The 13,015-nt window shown below is 41.2% G+C and overlaps 1 protein-coding gene across 7 annotated transcripts in view; it reads right to left on the reverse strand.

The window, feature by feature from the left end:
* LOC135109831 (uncharacterized) overlaps window positions 1-13,015 on the reverse strand; it is a 264,130-nt gene that overhangs the window by 102,601 nt on the left and 148,514 nt on the right. For all 7 annotated transcript variants that reach the window (XM_064021548.1, XM_064021551.1, XM_064021549.1 and 4 more), the window contains exon 12: window positions 5,597-5,701. In XM_064021548.1, coding sequence (XP_063877618.1) covers window positions 5,597-5,701 — 105 coding nt within the window. The remainder of the gene's footprint in view (window positions 1-5,596; window positions 5,702-13,015) is intronic.

Consider the following 13,015-nt stretch of genomic DNA (forward strand, 5'->3'; position numbering starts at 1 on the left):
GTTCTTTGTGATAGTGAAGGTATTTATTCATATATTCTCACAGGAAAGGGTTGAAATAAAAATATATCCAGTTTCTTTTTCTATACAACAGAAAGCATGTGGCACCTATTTACTTATTTATTGATATATTTATTCACTTCATTTATTCATCCATTCGTGTCTAATAGTAACGTTCCAGACACAAAGAAGGGAAGGAAAATCAACCTAAAAACATTTATCTTTGAAGTGGAAAATTCGGCTGTAACATTTCCCAGGTCATTACGAGGATTAAGTGAGTCTAGGGTACGTGCGAGACACCAAATTATGTACCTTTATTAATTCCTGAAGCAAACGTTCCTCTGTACAAAGGAATAGTAGAGTACGCTATTCATTACGTCATAAATTAAATGTTGCAATATGTCACGAGTTTAAAAGTATAAAATTTAATATTCCTCCTTGCGTCACTTTCTGCATATTTTCTCCTCCACTTTTAATTTTCACCCTGCATCTTCTCATTATTTTCCTCTTCCTTCCTATCCTTCCTGTACCCCCTCCCCTTCCTCCTCCTCTTGTCTTCCTCTCTCCATCCTAATTCCCTCTTCTTTTAACCTTCTTCTCTTCTTACCTACCGACTCCTCTCTCTCTTTTCAAACTCCTCTCCTTTCCTCTCCTTTCACTCTTCTCCTCCTCCTCCTCCTCCTCCTCTTCATGCCTGGAAACTTAACTCCTTGGAACAATTGCCGCTAAGTTCTTATATCCAAAAAACAATGCAAAAAAAAAAAAAAAAAAAATTCAATGATGAGAAATTCTAAATTAAGTAACCTTTTTTCATTTCTCTACTTGATCGAGAGAGAGAGAGAGAGAGAGAGAGAGAGAGAGAGAGAGAGAGAGAGAGAGAGAGAGAGAGAGAGAGAGAGAGAGAGAATGAAAATAAAGAGCAGTGAAATTAATATCACTTCCAGGTATTCTATTAATTATACCTGATCAAAGCTTACTCTTACTTATCTCTCTCTCTCTCTCTCTCTCTCTCTCTCTCTCTCTCTCTCTCTCTCTCTCTCTCTCTCTCTCTCTCTCTCTCTCTCTCTCTCTCTCTCTCTCTCATCCGAAGAGCGCAGCAAACAAACAAAAAATTATAAGTGTAAAAAAACATCAATAGTTTAGACTCCTATTTCTCTCTTTTATCTCCTTTTCTTCCTTATATCTTTTAAAATTTTCCTTCGCATCTCCTTCAGTGTCTTGTTATTCCTATTCTTCTTTCAAACTTAACCTATCAATACATTTACCTCTCCCTCTCTTACATTTACCTTCACTTATTTTCCCTTCTTTTCCTTACTTTCTTTCATCCAGTAAACCTTCCTACTCTTCCTTCTGTCCTTCCCTTTCTACCATTATTTCCTCTTCTCCTTTCCCTCTGGTTTGTCCTTCCTCCCTCCCTCCCTCCCTCTTCTAACATTCATTCTTCCCTTCTCTTCTTCCCTTCTACCACACTTCCCTTTCTTCTTCCACTTTCGTCATCCCCTCCTTCCTGCCTTTCTGTTTACCTGCCTGCCCTGCTCCTTTTAACAGGTGCCTCCCTGGCGGTCAGGTGTGGGATCTCCTCTCTGTCATCAGGTGGGACACGCCTAATTAACTCAAGGTGAGGAACGCCGCGGGAGATAACTGCATTGGTGTGTGTGTGTGTGTGTGTGTGTGTGTGTGTGTGTGTGTGTGTGTGTGTGTGTGTGTGTGTGTGTTATAATTATCTTGCGGAATGAAGGAGAGGAAAATGGACAGCTGCATGAAGGAAGGGAAAAACAGGTGAATGAACGGAGGAAGAAATGAAGAACAGGGATAAGAGAGGAAATAAGGAAGGTTGAACACAGTGGAGAGAAGGAAGGGAAGATTAGCATATCATTCAATACCACCTCATTAGCAATACGCCACGAAACAAAGGGGAACACAACGCAACATTTCAAATATACATAAACATTCTCCCCACCCCCTCCCCCACCTTTCCAATTCACTTTCATTTCCTTCATTTCACATTCCACCCACTAATTCCGCTCGCTTGCCTCACCTTTACCCCTTAATAAATTCACCGCCTTCCCTCCTTACCTGTCCTTACCTTCCTCTGGTATGCTTCCTTCCCTCCTGCAGATTCTTCATCCTTCCGTCCCCTTCTGCAGGATCAATACTAACTGATATCTTTTTTAATCACCCTCACAGCAGGAGTCATTAGGATCCACAACAGCCACCACCGCCACCTTTCTCTCCATCCCTCCATTCCTCCCTCTCCCTCCGGTTCTAAAAATAAAGAGTTTCCCTACCCCATTCTAAAAATTAAAGACCGCTACCCCATTACTCACCCGTCCTTGTTTACCCCTACTGTCTGTCTGTCTGTCTGTCTGTCTGTCTGTCTCTCCTCTCCCTCCCTCCCCGCTCCATTACATTTTAAATTTGTACTAAAAAATAAAGTTTGCTGCATATTACACAGTACGAAATGTTTAGTACGAGGCTGTATTTCTTATTTATTAAATGCAGCACAAGATTGGAGCACTGGCACACACGCACGCACACACACACAGACACACACACACATACACACACACAGCTTTCACATAATCTCATCCAACAGGCTATAAACATCAAAAGCAGCCTGACGTCAAACTATATTCACACACGCACACGCGCGCACACACACACACACACACACACACACACACACACACACACACACACACACACAGGTAAATAACAACCCCCTACACACACAGGTAATCAAGACAGGTGGCGGAGGCTGAAGAGAGGAGGGAAGAGAGGAGAGGAAGGGGGAAATGGCTGAAAGGTGAGGGAAAAGGGGAGATAAAGGAGGAAGGAGAGTAAGGGAAGGAGGAGGAGGAAGAGGAGGTGGAGAACACGTGGGAGACAAGGCCAGGTAGGAGTCGGTATCATTCTCCACGTAATTAGAGGGAGATTTAAGACGAGGCAGGTGAGAAAAGGTGAGACAGATAATGGTGTTTCTCAGACGCTCGGGAGAAAAAAGAAAGGAGAGATGGTAAAAAGAGAAATGGAAACAAAAGATGGGGAAAAGGGATACAAAGAAATTATAGGTTGGTAGTGACTGATGGAAACAGGATACAAAAATGATAAAGGAGATATAGGTGGTACTAGAGGAAAGGGAACAGGATATAGGAAAAAAAAATTAAGGGGAAAAAAAGAAAGAGAAGGAACAGGAAGAAATGGATGTAACAAATGATAAAGAACAATAACAGATAACAAAAAAAATGTTTAAAAGAAATGATAAAACGAAGCAGAACGAAAAAAATACAATGTTTCTAATTTCACAAGAGCAAAACTAAAATAAATATGCACGTTACGTCTCTCTCTCTCTCTCTCTCTCTCTCTCTCTCTCTCTCTCTCTCTCTCTCTCTCTCTCTCTCTCTCTCTCTCTCTCTCTCAATACCTATACATCAACCAACCTCACTCCCAGCCACACCAGGACAAAGGTAATGATGGAGAGAGAGAGAGAGAGAGAGAGAGAGAGAGAGAGAGAGAGAGAGAGAGAGAGAGAGAGAGAGAGAGAGAGAGAGAGAGAGAGAGAGAGAGAGAGAGAGAGAGAGAGAGAGAGAGAGAGGAAAGAAATGAGGAGGAAGAGGAAGAGGAAGAGGAGAAGGAGGAGGATGAAGATAGGAGGGAAGGAGAGTGTTCATCCATCTTAGCCTTTTGTTTGTCTCAAATGACGACAGGAGGAGGAGGAGGAGGAGGAGGAGGAGGAGGAGGAGGAGGAGGAGGAGGAGGAGGAGGAGGAGGAGGAGGAGAAGTACGAGCAGGAGGAGGAAGAAAAAGACGAACCGATATGACCTGGCCAAAAGTTTCTCTCTCTCTCTCTCTCTCTCTCTCTCTCTCTCTCTCTCTCTCTCTCTCTCTGGAGCGTATCGTGAGGTAAAAAATTTGTGGGAAGAGGAACAAGAAGTGGAACACAATGGAAGTGGAAAAGAAGCAGGAGGAGGAAGAAAGGAGGATGAGAAGGAGAAGGAGGACGAGGAGGAGGACGACGAGGAGGTAGTGGTGGTGGTGGTGGTGGTCACTGCTCCAGCCTTGACAATCAGGAATATTAACTTTCACGATATTCACGACAATCTTCCATTCTGTAATAGGTTTAAGACTCGCTGCATATCCTCTCTCTCTCTCTCTCTCTCTCTCTCTCTCTCTCTCTCTCTCTCTCTTGAAATTCACTTAGTATAATTTCCTTACTTCTTTCGTATCACATTATATTTTCTCTCCTTTCACTGTCTTTCCTTTAATTTAACTGCGAAATAATACTAAGGGAAAATTAAGAACAAGAGGATTTGTGTAGGATATCACCACCACACACACACAGACACACACACACACACACACACACACACACACACACACACACACACACGAGTAAATTGATACAAACACGCAACTCGACAGAGAGAGAGAGAGAGAGAGAGAGAGAGAGAGAGAGAGAGAGAGAGAGAGAGAGAGAGAGAGAGAGAGAGAGAGAGAGAGAGAGAGAGAGAGAGAGACGATAACGACAATAATCATACAAACATAAACAAATAAATGAATAAAACAAAAAAAAAAAATCAATTTGACCTTGAATAAAACGAATGACGATGGAACGTGTTTGGTATAAATTATTCACCTGTTACTCCGATACCTGTAATACCTTAATTAAGGGCCCTCGCCTGGACTCACCTGTCGGCCCCTCGCGCTGGCTTCCCTCTGACAGCCGCGGCAGGGGTGGTGTGGGCGGCATATTAATACACTAAGTAACCTCACCTCTTCCCAGGCACCGTGACAACAAGGACGGTCATTCATGAAGATAATGCGTGTGACCTTGTAAATTTAATAATAGTAGTAATAGCCATGCAATTATTTTATACTTGAATGACAATTTTTTTTTTCTAAAGGACGTTTCATGAAGACAAATAGCACATGTGGCCTTGTGGATTAATAATGATAATAGTAGTAATTATTTTTCCTCAAATGACAATATTAATAATTTGTACCTGAATGATAATAATAATAATAATGATACTAGCAACATGATTATTTTTTTTAATTGAATGATGTGTTAAAGAGACGTAAATCTTAAAATAGGTAAATAATTTAATGTTTTATCGATATAAACAAAAAATAAATAATTAACGCTTTTTTTTTTTTTTTTTTTTTTTGCTGAGTTTACTGTTCTATGTCAATATTCCACGTGCCCGGCGTTGTCATGGTGCTGGGAGAAGCTAAGGCTAAAGGGTGAAGGCTAAGAAGTTAAAGTAAATAAGAAAAGGAAACACACACACAAAAAAGTACCTCAGAAAAACACGATAGAAATTCTGTTACTTAAATTACTTGCAATAGGTGCTATAGATAATAAGAATAATAACAAAAAAGCCAGGAATGTTGACGCCGACAAAGGGTGGAAAAAAATTCAAAACGATGCCAAAGATAAAATAAAAGGGCAGAATAAGATGTTAAGAACGATAAATAAATAAGTAATGATAAAAAAAACACTCAAAGGACGCAAAGGTTAGAAAAATGGTCATATTGAATTCTAAGTGGGGGGCAGAGACCACACTTAAGGAAATCTAAGGACAAAGGGCACACTCACCTCCTTATCTGGGTCCTTGAGGGAGAGCTCCACGCGGTAGGAGAGCTCGTCCTCGCGGCTCACCCTCACGGCTGTCACCTGCTCGATCTCGCACAGGGGCTCCGGCTGGGGACGAGGGCAGCACGTTAGTATTGGTAGTAGTAGTAGTAGTAGTAGTAGTAGTAGTAGTAGTGGTGGTGGTGTTGGTGGTGGTGATAGTGGTTGTAGTAGTAGTAGTAGTAGTAGTAGTAGTAGTAGTAGTAGTAGTAGTAGTAGTAGTAGGAGGAGGAGGAGGAGGAGGAGGAGGAGGAGGAGGAGGAGGAGGAGGAGGAGGAGGAGGAGGAGGAGGAGGAGAGGAGGAGGAGAAAGAGATGGTCTATATTTGGCGTCTTCCCATCTGCTGGTTTATATAAGTCACCCATTGTAAGCAAGAGTATCGCCAGTTTTCTTTGATCATCTTCCGTTCTCTCTCTCTCTCTCTCTCTCTCTCTCTCTCTCTCTCTCTCTCTCTCTCTCTCTCTCTCTCTCTCTCTAACGTGCTTTATTGAACTCATGCATTTTCCTACTCCCGTGAAAAACGAAAGTCGCTTCCTTGTTAGGCCAAATTGAACAAAGTTTCCCCTTTAGTGAGCGAAGCGCGAGTTTCATTTGTGCTTCATTCAACATTATTATTATTGCTGCTCAGGACGAAGGGAAGGGAAGACTCAAGACTCACGTGATATTTTTTGAATGAGTTAGGTAATGTGAGGTGAGGTTAGGTAAAATTGAGTAAGTTATGTTAGTTTATATATCTTTATCTATCCTATTATTAAAATTTGACAAACTATCCTAATCTAATCTATTTGTAGCTAAGTATAAGCATCATCCTTACCTATCATAATATCTAACCTAATCTTAACTAGCCACGCTAATCTCCGCCTATACTAATTGACTTTTAATAAACTACTCTAATTTAACCTCCTCTTAACTAATCATGCATTATTCTTTCTACACTAATATAACCTCAAATAACCTACCCTAACATAATCTTAATTATTTTCCTCTCCTATCCCTATATATTTCAACAAATTATTCTAACCTAACCTAACCTGAACCTAACAAAACCAAACCTAACCAATTCTTATTCCAACTTAACCCTAATTTTATTTCCTATCTTGAGCGCCGTTTATCTAAATCTCACTTTGTTATCATATTCGTCAGTTCAATTCAAATACAACAAGAATATTTACATTTATATTTTCTGTCACCAAAGTTGCTACGCCGCCAGGTGAGAATAGCTTCAGTCACTCTACGTGCAGTCTATAATCAAAGGCAACGCTCACATCAGCCCCATACACGCTCAGTCACACTCAAAAAGGGGGACGGAAATGCACGCTGTTTCAATGACACCGTTACTCGCTCGGTAAAAGTTTTCACGTGTCTCTGCAATCAACGCTCCCAGGCAAGATGAAATGGAAAGACAACAACAACAATAATAATAATAATAATAATAATAATAATAATAATAATAATAATAACAATAATAATAATAATAATAAAAAGTACAAACCAAAATGTACCGGAAAAATCATTACAATATTAGTGAATGAAAGAAAAAAAAAAAAACTAGATTAACTTCCAACATGTTAGACGCATAGTGAGTTCTAAAGCATTTGACGATCGAGATGCGCATTTGGCCGGGCATTTAACAAGTCGTTTGCGCATTCTGACAACTGTTCAGCGAGTTAAATGCGCATTTTAGTAAACATTTCACGATCTACATGCGCATTCTCAAATTCTGACGGGATAACAAAAGAAAAAGAAAATGTAATAACCGAGAGGGATAGAAAGAAAGAAAGAAAGAAAAAAATACATCCATACAAACAAACAAAAAAACATACGTACGCATTTGAAAGAACGAAAGAAATAAAGAAAACGGGAATAATCACAGACATTAGGATCAGGGAGAAGATTCTGAGGCACGAAGGTCATTTAAAAAAGGTCACGGGAAGGGAGGCAAGGGTCAGGGTCAGAGGGAGGGGTAGGAAGGAAAGGAGAGAGGAAAGAAAGAAAGGGAGAGGAGAGAGAGGGGTGTTGATAAGAGGGAAAGGGGGTATAGGATCCGTAACTAAGAAGGGAGGGAGAGAGAGAGAGAGAGAGAGAGAGAGAGAGAGAGAGAGAGAGAGAGAGAGAGAGAGAGAGAGAGAGAGAGAGAGAGAGAGAGAGAGAATGCGCTCCGTATGTTTTGCTTACCCCGCCTGAGTTATTCTGGGATGATGCCCTGAATGAGAGAGAGAGAGAGAGAGAGAGAGAGAGAGAGAGAGAGAGAGAGAGAGAGAGAGAGAGAGAGAGAGAGAGAGAGAGAGAGAGAGAGAGAGAGAGAGAGAGAGAGAGAGAGAGAGAGAGAGCACATCATCCCATCCCTCCCTCTCTCTGGCGATCTATAAGCTTGTTCAACGTAAGATGGCCGCCCGGTGCACGTTCAACATATTTCAGTACACAAAAAGGCCTGCAGGTGAGCGTGAGCGCGTGAGAGTGAGCGGGAGAGGCGACGTGGAGCAAAGGCTTCAAGAGGACTTTCAGAGAGGAGGTAATGGAACATGAAAGAAAACGGGCCTCAAAGAAAATGGATGGAATAGTCGACGATGAGGCATGATAGGGAGGACTCTTACATTAATGCGATTTTTCATTACTATGCCTGCCTCGTTGTATTATACTCACTCTCGGTATTACTCTCTCTCTCTCTCTCTCTCTCTCTCTCTCTCTCTCTCTCTCTCTCTCTCTCTCTCTCTCTCTCTCTCTCTCTCTCTCTCGACTGGATATTTAACCCAGTATTCATTTTATTTACATGAACAACAATACAGGTTTAATAAAAAATGCCTTGTTAGTTAATATACAACATTGCTTCCAAACAAATGTGAACTCTGCATATGAAGGTGATACTCTGGAGTGTTTTCATTTCAATATTTCATCCTGCATTATTAAAAAAAAAAGGTAACAAATTATGTACTAAATTCATTAATGCGAGCAAATCTTAATTGAATTTGGACTCCACATGTTCTTTTAATACCTTAATTATAAGTTCTCAGAGTGAAAATACAGAGAGGTAAATCTATTTCACCCTTACATCTTCAAATCCTAAACACAATGATCTTAGGCACTTCATTAAATAGTGAAGGAAAGGCAGGTAAGTAGTTCCTTTCAAAACTTCACTAAACTAACACCATCTTATATCTTACGAGAAATCTTCATTAAGCCTCTTCAATCTCTCTCTCTCTCTCTCTCTCTCTCTCTCTCTCTCTCTCTCTCTCTCTCTCTCTCTCTCTCTCTCTCTCTCTCTCTCTCTGATTCCCTTAATGGTCACCTTGAACCAAAAGGACAAGGACGAAGAGGAAGAGCAGCAGGACCACCATTAATCCCTATTGCCGTGGTCATCGAAAACACACGAGTGACCCTTTAAAAAATGAGAGAACGTGCTAAAAGAAAACGAGGGTACGCGCAACTTCCAAATCGCACACGACCACTGGCTTCGCTGCCCTCCATTATTCAGTGTATTAAGCCGCCAAAGGGAGATAATTGATGCTGTTAGTGGTGACGGGGGGTACCAAACGACCAGTAAGAACCTGGGAGAAGCGCCCCCACCTCCCTAACAGCGTCCCTGGAGAGATATATACCCACAAGATGGCTCCTCTCTCTCTCTCTCTCTCTCCCTCTCACTGCACTCTCTCTTCCCTCTCTTATGGGTTCTTACCCTAACTCATGTATTTTTTTTTTTTTTGTGTGTTTTCTTGTATTTTTTGTTAGTTTGTTAAAAAAATGTTGGCTTTATGTTTGTTGTTGGGTGTGGAAAGGTGATAAGGAGTGTGAGGGTGTGAGTGGAGGAGGAGGAGGAGGAGGAGGAGGAGGAGGTTAGAAAAAAGGTGAAGAAAAACAAGAAGAGAAAAAGTAGGAGAAAAGAAGAAAATATGAAAAAAAAAATTGAGACGAAGGAAGGAGAAGAGTGCAAAGATTTAAAAATATATTCTAAACTATGTTTTCACTTCTACAAAAAAAAAAAAAAAATCTATTCTTCTTATTCCTCTCTCTATATATATTTAAGTTCCCCTCACCTCTCTCACTACCTGTCACTCCCCTCGTGTCTTCCCCCCTCCTGCCTCTATCCCACCCCTTCCCTTGTCTCTCCGTCTCTCCTCTCCCGTCGCATCCAGTGAAAGAAGATTTATGCAGGGGAAACACATGTATATGTTTTTCGGGTGAGGGTTTGTCTTGTTTGTCCACTCGTATGAAAAGATGAAGGGAAGGGACGGGTGTGAAATGAAAAAGGGGTGGAAAGAAATGAAGAAATGTCCGATATGAGAAACTATACGAATGAAAAAATGAATAAAATGTATGCAAAAAAAAAAAAAGGAAAGTGAAGGATGTATAGCAAAATATTATTGGAGGTAGAAATGTAAAGAAATTATAAAAAGAATAAATAAAAGTAGTAAGGAGAGAGAGAGAGAAAAGAAAATGTAAAGATAACTCAGAAATAGATAATTTTTTTTAAGGTGAGGCTTAAAATTCGAACACACACACACACACACACACACACACACAGAGAGAGAGAGAGAGAGAGAGAGAGAGAGAGAGAGAGAGAGAGAGAGAGAGAGAGAGAGAGAGAGAGAGAGAGAGAGAGAGAGAGAGAGAGAGAGAGAGAGAGAGAGAGAGAGAGAGAGAGAGGTACAAAAACTCGAAAACCCTTAAGAAAAAAAAAAAAAAAAACGAAAAAAACATTAATATTTTCAACTCCACAACGTTCCTTAAGAGAGAGAGAGAGAGAGAGAGAGAGAGAGAGAGAGAGAGAGAGAGAGAGAGAGAGAGAGAGAGAGAGAGAAGGAAGGAAGGAAGGAGGAAGAGGAATATTTAGTCTGAGACCGAAATAAAGCCAGAGGAAATGACGGTGTATTAAGAGAGAGAGAGAGAGAGAGAGAGAGAGAGAGAGAGAGAGAGAGAGAGAGAGAGAGAGAGAGAGAGAGAGAGAGAGAGAGAGAGAGAGAGAGAGAGAGACGTGGAGAAAGGAGGATTATAAGTAGGGGGGATAAACAGTGCATAAACAAAGGAGGAGAGCAGGTAGATGAAAGATAAATATGAAGGTTTTTAAACAGGGAACGGTAAATAATGAGGATGATAATGTTTAATAAAAGAATAAAGAAGAATCGTGAAAAAAAAAACAAATAAATAAATAAAACGCAAAGAAGGAAATGGAAAGGTGTTAAAAGAGAAAAAAAAAAATGAAAAAATAAAACAATACACAAAAAATGGAAAGGAAATAAAAAGAAAACAACGAAAAATTAAATAGAAAAAGGCTAATATGTTCTTTTTAAAGCGAAGCGAAATGAAAAAGAAAATTAGTTACAACGAATTCTGGATAACAATGACGTCATATTGTTGTTATATTTGCACCAATCAGCAGGCAGGATGAGAGAGAGAGAGAGAGAGAGAGAGAGAGAGAGAGAGAGAGAGAGAGAGAGAGAGAGAGAGAGAGAGAGAGAGAGAGAGAGAGAGAGTGGGGGGATCAACTGAGGGGCGTGAAGGCTCTAATTAAGACAAGGAAAGTGTATGTTTGTTCCTATCTCCCCTTTTCCCCTCCTCCTCCCCCTATTTCTCCTCCCCTTATCCATTCCTTCTCCCCTTCTACCATCTCTTTAATTTTTCTTACCCTTCCTCATTCCCCACGTCGCCATTTCCTCTCCCCCTTCATCTTCTCTTTCTTCTACATGCTTGTTATACTTTCCCTCATCGATTTTTTTCCCTCATCCTTTCATTCACTTCCTCTATCACTATCTGCACCACCACCGCCACTACCACTGCACTGCTTCACTACCACTATCACCGCTCACCCCAACACCACCTCACCTTCACATTCACGCTAATACTAGTACTGAACACCTTAACAACGCAAACTAATTAACATACATTCAAGGATTTCAACTTTCACTTAGCCTTATTTTTTTTATCACATACAAAATAATATAAAAATAATAATTCCCAACTTCACCTGGTTCAAGAAGTCTCAGGTATATAATGACTTAACAACTTAATTACCTGTTCGTCACTTCACCTTTCCGTTCGCTCAGGTGTCACGTACGGCTCACAACTGGTAAAGAACACTGTATAACACCTCTCTGCGATGTTCTTCTGTATGTTCACATCACAACAAACTGAAGTGCATTTTTTTTTCAGATTCTTGATATTTTTCTTTCCTTTTTTTCTGGTTTCGCGGTTGAAGATTGATGTTTGTGTTAAGGTGGTGGTGGTAGTGGTAGTGTTAGTGGTAGTAGTAGTAGTAGTAGTAGTAATAGTAAGGTGGTGGTGGTGGTGGTGGTAGTAAAGGAAGAAAAGTAGAAGTTGTAAGAATTGTTGTTGATAAAATAATTGGTGTTGACTTAATGTTGGTTCTGATGTTGGTTGCGTTGTTGTTTTTGTTGTTGTTGTTGTCGTCACAGGAGGAGGAGAGGGTTGCCTGCCACACGTGGGCTGCTGGTGAGAGAGACTGCGACTCTCCCCCTTCCCTTCTCTCTCTCTCTTTCTCTCCTCCCTCCGTCCCCCCTTCCTCCTTCCCTCCATCCCGTCGTCCTGCCCGTCGCCTACCTTACGACCACTCTTCTCCTCTCCCCTCCTCCTCCACCCAGCTTACACACACACACACACACACACACACACACACACACACACACACGGGGTTACCTGATCCGCCAAAAAATTTTATGAGTAACGCATCTTTTTCAAACCTTCCTATTGAGAGAGAGAGAGAGAGAGAGAGAGAGAGAGAGAGAGAGAGAGAGAGAGAGAGAGAGAGAGAGAGAGAGAGAGAGAGAGAGAGAGAGAGAGAGAGAGAGAGAGTTGAATAGTGGTCAGAGAGAATGGAGGGAGAGGAGATAACATGAGGGGAGGAAAGAATCAGAAAGTAAGGAATGAAAGGAGAGGAAGAAAGGTGAGGGGTGAGGGGAGAGGAGAGAAGAGAGATGAGGTGAGGGGAGAGAGAATAAAGAGGGAGGAAAGAGGGAAGGTGAGTAGGTAGCGGTGAATCATAGTTACCGTGAGTGTTCCCTGAGGAGGAGGAGGAGGAGGAGGAGGAGGAGGAGGAAAATGGGATGTTTGCGTGAACGTTCTTCCTTTGCCTTTAAAATTCCACAGAAAACGGAGTGAGTGTCTTCCTTAACTCTTTCACACCCCTTTGTCATCTCTCTCTCTCTCTCTCTCTCTCTCTCTCTCTCTCTCTCTCTCTCTCTCTCTCTCTCTCTCTGATTACTAACCCTGCATCATAAATCTCTTCCCCTTATCTTTCCTCTTTTTCCTCATCTACACTTTTTATTTCCTCCTCCTTTCCGCAAATTTCACTTCCTCCTTCCTTCATTTTCTTCTCGGTTTCCCTCTCCTACCTCCTTTCCTTCATTCCTCCTTTTTCTTTTTTTCTTTCCT

The sequence above is a fragment of the Scylla paramamosain genome, chromosome 19 (assembly GCF_035594125.1).
Source record: "Scylla paramamosain isolate STU-SP2022 chromosome 19, ASM3559412v1, whole genome shotgun sequence".
Lineage (NCBI taxonomy): Eukaryota > Metazoa > Arthropoda > Malacostraca > Decapoda > Portunidae > Scylla > Scylla paramamosain.